The sequence below is a fragment of the Rhamphochromis sp. 'chilingali' genome, assembly GCF_963969265.1.
Source record: "Rhamphochromis sp. 'chilingali' genome assembly, chromosome: 7".
NCBI classification, from domain to species: Eukaryota; Metazoa; Chordata; class Actinopteri; order Cichliformes; family Cichlidae; genus Rhamphochromis; species Rhamphochromis sp. 'chilingali'.
This window is the reverse complement of record NC_137934.1, coordinates 9,191,459-9,197,458: the sequence shown is the minus strand read 5'-3', so window position 1 is coordinate 9,197,458 and position 6,000 is coordinate 9,191,459. Positions and strand designations below refer to the sequence as shown.

At 39.2% G+C, this 6,000-nt stretch overlaps 1 protein-coding gene across 1 annotated transcript in view; it reads right to left on the bottom strand.

Moving 5' to 3' along the window:
* Positions 1-362: 362 nt before the first annotated feature.
* The window catches only part of grm8a (glutamate receptor, metabotropic 8a), a 305,450-nt gene continuing 299,812 nt past the window's right edge, over positions 363-6,000 (bottom strand). Inside the window, exons 12-14 of the mRNA XM_080886003.1 lie at positions 2,305-2,445; positions 2,008-2,117; positions 363-444 (exon numbers count right to left, since the gene is read on the bottom strand). Coding sequence (XP_080742129.1) covers positions 432-444; positions 2,008-2,117; positions 2,305-2,445 — 264 coding nt within the window. The 3' untranslated portion in view covers positions 363-431. The remainder of the gene's footprint in view (positions 445-2,007; positions 2,118-2,304; positions 2,446-6,000) is intronic.

Here is a 6,000-nt window from a genome sequence, read left to right as displayed (position 1 = left end):
CTCTTTTAAAATTTTTTATTTTTGTTTTTATATGTTTTAATAGTTACTCTTTCCACCACAGTCTCCTATGGTACCACTTTTTTTCATGTTGTTTCTTTTTTTTTTCTTTTTTAAAACAGGTAAGTTCATGGTAGGACCAATGAGCTGTGAACAGCAGGAAAGCAGGCACACTGACTGGCTGTTTATGTGGTCCCACCTCTGTGATTTGATGGGGAACAATACAAAATGTCTCATGCTTGAATTCCATTGGGCGCTCTGTCTGTTTTCCACTTTTTCAGCCAATCAGCTGAGTCACAGCTCTTCCTTCCCCTTGGCCCTGCCCCCACAACACGTCCCCCTCCTATTCAATCCCCCCCCCTCTTCTCCATCGTCATCTTCTTCTTCTATGGTCCCTTCACATGGCGTGATTACTGTAGCTGACATATGTCATCTTAGTTGATGAAGCTGTGTAAAGAGTTAAATAAAATAAGATGAAAGAGCGTGCGTCATGGGAACAGAATTGCCAACAAAAAAAAACATGAAGGGAAAATTGGCAAAGAAATGTAACAAGCAACAGAATAAAAGTAAAGTGACAAATATGAGGAATGGAAAAGGGCAGGGAAAAAAAACAAAGAAGAAAGACCAGTTTAGAAAACAGTGTCACATCAACAATCCACTGTAGTTGCTGGGGCTTTTTGTTAAACCATGATGTCTTCTGTCCCCTCAAGCATGCTGCGGTAAATGTCAATATTTTTGCTGCAGAGCAAGCCTCTAACAGCACCACCGTTACACACTGATGGAATCGTTTTGGGTTCTTTTCCGCTCACTTGTTTTCACACTGCCTTAGACTGCCTGGATGATAGTTAAAGTAATAGTAAATAAAAATAAAGCTAAAAATTGAAATAACAATAATAATAATAATAATAACTAGAACACTAACGAAAATGGTAAAAACAAGCATCTAGACACGTTTGATAATGCCATCTTTCTGTTCAAACTGCTTCCTGGAACATCAAACTTTTTTCTAAACTTTTTGCAAACAGAAGCATTTAAATAGATGACTAAGCAGTTCAACCATTTGCTAAATGAATGAACTGTGACCTGCTTTCCTCACTGATGCTAATAAAGTGCTGACAGAGGGGCAGGGCAAGGTTTAGCTTCACTGTTCTGGAACCTATTATCCACGTGCACACAGAACTCACAAACTGCACACAAACAACTGTTAATAATTCCTTAGTATGCTCACGGGATTTCCTGCAAACGCACACACACACACGTGCAAACCAAGAGTAACTGATACGTGCGCACTGCAGGAACCTGGAACAAAACCACCTCGATATAAACACTAAGCTTCTCGTGCACACGCACATAAATCCTCCCTCATTTCATTTTATCTGCAAATTGTTAACACCGGGACACAAAACAGTCTCTAAGTGAATTTAACAGTGCTTCGACTACAACATGGTGAGTACAGCAGGCATGCAAGAAACACATTTTCAGTAAAAGAAAACAGTATCTAAGGTTAATGTACACGTGGAGGAAGATTTTATTTGTTTGATTTTTACAGTGTTACTCCATCACAGCGTGCAATTAACAAAATATAAATGGATCATCCACAAGCTGGGTGGTTGGTAAATTATTTGGTTGTTTCTAAATGAGCTCACATAAATGGCTGCCAGGCTGCTTCATAAACACATTATGCTATACTTGATGTTTTTCAATTACGGCTAACTCTATACTGATTCAAACCAGAAAATTAGCCTGAAAATGATGTGTGTTTTTGAAATCACGTTACTAAATATTACTTTGTTGTTTTCTATTAATTTCTTCTCTGCTATTTGCTCATATTCTAGATTTCTAGACCAATCTACATGTATTTGACCTTGGTGATGCATTTTTTTTCAATACAAGTGTGTTGTTTACTAAAAAACTGATGTACGACTAAAAATTTATTTTTTATTTTAATTATATAAAGCTTGTCTCTTTTAAGTTTATATGTGTAATTATAAAATTTTGGTGTTCTCTTACTCACTGTTGGTCTCCATGCTCTCACACAGTTCAGTCTTAACTTCTCCATTTGGCCGGTCTCCTCCCTTCTGAGTCAGTTTTCCCGACATGGTGGCTGCTGTCACGATCGCCTGTGTAGTCATTTATTCATAATGAGAATTTTATTAATTATAAATGAGGAAAATGGTCTTAGTATACCTACGTTCTTCTTTCTCCCTTTGTAATTTCATAAAAATATTTTCTGCTTAACGTCAGCCAAAATCAAAATATATGGATTTGGAAAGCATTATGAAAACATAAGAGTAAAAGCCACGTCACCTTGAAGCTCCGTTTTCGTTTGGGTACGTTCTGCTCGGGGTGGAAGAGGATGATGTAAACCTTGGGCATGTAGAGCATCCCCAGAGAAACAGATGCAGACAGGCTCAGAGAGATGGTCAGGGTAGTAGTTTGTATATACATCTGCAATGAGAACGAGAGAAAGAGTCATTTATTACATTTTGAGTTGTCAGAAATAGTCTGTTTAATCATCCAGTGTCAGAATACATTTAATCAAAGGAAGACAAGGAAGTCAGTTGGGAAGTGGCGGGGGTAAGGAAGTAGAGGGTGGCCTAACAAGGGTGATATGAGCAGAAAATTTGTCAAGTGACAGCTACGACGACACACAGGCTATAGTATATAAAACAATAACATGAATGATGGCACCAATGAAGTTGCTTAATTGCCCGTGTGCTGCAGAGCTCGTCTCCTTGTCTAGAAGTCGAAAGTGATTCTCAATGTTTTTGTCAGAAAACACTAGAGAAGTGGGTTTATGGCATCAGTTAAGAAGATGGTGAGGAAAATTACACAAAATTCACATTCAGACAAGTTTTCCTGAGAGTTTTGATAAAATTTTGTCTGATATCAGATACAACTGTGAACTTGCTTTACTCTGTTCCCATCCTCGGTTTTGCAAGTGGATAACATCCACCTGAAACAGATATTGCTTGGGTCAACACTGGCCTAGCCACATTCTCATTTTATAAGAGTTTTTGAAGATTAGAGCAATGTCGAAATGATTGGTGAATCTCTAACTCTTTCACAGGGCTGGATTCTTTTTTTCCAGTCAAGAAACTGTTCTTCATCGTGCAATGCCAATTACAGTATATATATATCAAAAAATCTGCAGATAGCAGGATGAAGTTTGGCCTGTATGGCATTCTATAGGAGTAGAACAGAAAACTTTAGATTTCAGAGACTGAGTTGTTGGCAAACTAGAGTTCCCATCCAAAAATAAAATCTGTGCATTTCTATATTTATTCAGTTGTGAGTGTGCTGAATTACCATGTAGACAGACAGGCATCCAGAAACTGTCCTAGGTGGCAGGTACTAGTGGACTGAAGGACAGATATGATGACATGTGCTTTAGGTAGAGAGTCACCTACCAAATTTCAGTGTTCTATTAGAAAACAGCGATTCTGCTAAGTAAGCTAAGGTGCAATTATGATGAAACAGGAGGGGAGTTCAGGCAGAGACATTAACACACTGAAACATTCCGCAGTGGACTAAGCACCAGTTCTTAGTGGATCCTTAGGGAGTTTCATAGTGTAGTTTGGAGGAGGACAGATGTAATGACAGGCTTCACCCACGGCCCTGACACAGCTGACAACATCTCAAGACAAAGGCCTTATGAGGCAAGCAGTGTAGTGGAAGGACTGGTGAAGGTAGAGCGCAGTAAAAATGCAACAAGGAAAAGTAGGAGACTCGTGGAGACAGAAGGGACATAGGGAGGCAAAAACATGACAAAAAACTGATGTTTAAGAATGTGGCAAGAAAGAAGATGAGAAGCGTGTGCATCACAGACACGATGATCAAATGAGAAGGACAGAGTGACCAGTGAGACCACAGCAGTCACCGCTGTCAAGAAGAGGACCGAATCAGGCAGTAACTACAGCCTGACAAGAAGCAGAAAAACAACAAAAAAAGTAAAGCTGCACAGTGTGGTAAACACCATGCTACTACTGCAGAAAAAAAGTGTTTGATCCAAAGCAGCTCATTTCATTTCACTGTGAGAACAAAAACACCTTTCATGCCATACATTTGCAACACACAATCATAATATGAATAATAAACAGAAAGCCTGACTTACACTCAATAATAAGAAGTCATTCTTTTAATATCCCACTGCTGGAAAGAAAGCAACCAAGCCAACATAGAAGTACTTAAAAAAACATATTGAATGCATCCATGAAAAATGTCCTGAAAATGTATAACAAGAAGCAGGTATAGAGTTTAATTCAGTTTCACTGTTGGCAATAAAAGCCTCTAGAACATGCAACTGTCAATTGGTCAAAAACAACTGGAACTGGAAATGCACACTACAAAAAATTAAGGCTAAGCTAAGGCTGTTCTCTTAGTCAGAAAGGCCCCAGCTTGTCTTAGCGTACCCTTACTAGATCATTTTGTGCTTACAAAAAGTAAGGACAGTAAAGTCTGGAGTAACACCGTCTTTAATAAGGAGCATCTCATGTCCTATTTCAGTTGATATGAGCTCTGGGTTGTGACTGAAAGAATGAAATCACAGATACAAGCAATGGAAGTGAGCTTCCACTACTCCTTCAAAAGAAGCCAGTCAAGGTGGTTCAGAGATCAGACAAGGACGCCTCCTGGATACCTCCTAGGTGACAGGTTTTAGGCATGTCCTACAGGGAGGAGGCCCTGGGGCAGACCCAGGACACACTGGAGAGATTATGCCTCTCGGTGTGCTTGGAAACTTCTCTGTGTCTTCCTGGATAAGCTGGAGGAGATTGCTGGGGAGAGGGAGGTTTGGGTATCTCTGATTACATTGCTACCCCGGACCAAGATAAGTGGCATAAAATGGACTGATGGTGTTTCTTGTCTAAACAAAAAACCTGAACAGATCTCTTGACTCTGATATAAAAATAAATCATTGCTTGAAGGGGTTTAAGTATTAAACAGCAGCACAAATCTAATTAAATACTTTAGGTGATAAGTCTCAACGCTGGCTTCTTAGATTAACAGCTGACTTTAAAATAGTCGATGACCTGGTGAAAGAAGCTCACAGAGACGCAATAGTATTATATTTATGAATGTTTTCGTAGGCCCCTGATTAACACCAAACCCCTATGAGTTTGCCCTCAAACATGTATTTGAAGACATTTAAAAGTATCCTTATACTTATCTGCAGCACCATGCTTTTATCCATGCACCCTGGTTGAGTAGCTTTGCATAATTCATAATTCAAAATTGTCCTTTTTTATATTATACTGGGCCTTGGTGCAACTCCTCAGTTCCTCCTCCGTCTAAAATGAGCCATTGTGTCTCAGAGCCTAGAATAGAAAACCTGACTAGACAGTGAACCTGAGCATTTAAAGAGGGATTGCACAGATAACTTGTGCATACTTTGATCTCATTTGAAACTTAATATGAGCATCCACTAATAGCACAGTATTATACTGCATGTAAAAGGAAGTAAGGAATATCATAATGGAGACCCTTTAATCGTAATGGCCCAAACTTAAATTAGTCTACAAAAATATACAACAGAGGAACAGACATGCCTGCCCGAGGGTTTGAATTAATTGCAGTGACAGTAGCTAAAGCATAAGGGGACTGCATGGTCAATAAACTGGATGCAAGCGGATGCGTGCAAAAGCACAAACATGACCTACACGTGTAAACTAAGAAATAAACTCACATGAACAGAATGTAATATTAACATCACATGGGAGTTATTATTCTTCTGGGTGACCTTCCTTAAAAAAAATAGACCCTGCCTGCAGCTTCATTATAGCCTCTGATTGCAGTTATTACCCCACAGCTGCACGCAAACACTCGCACACAGCAGAGCGTGTGCAATCAGGACCAAACTTCACAGTCGTGTGAGACACATCGTCACTTAAACAAAAGAAACCTGATCATGAAAGAAATTTGCAAGAGGGGAATTTGTAGATTCATTTACACGTTGCCATATTGTTTCTTTTTCAAATCTCCTGCCAACAAATTGTCTTTAATTGA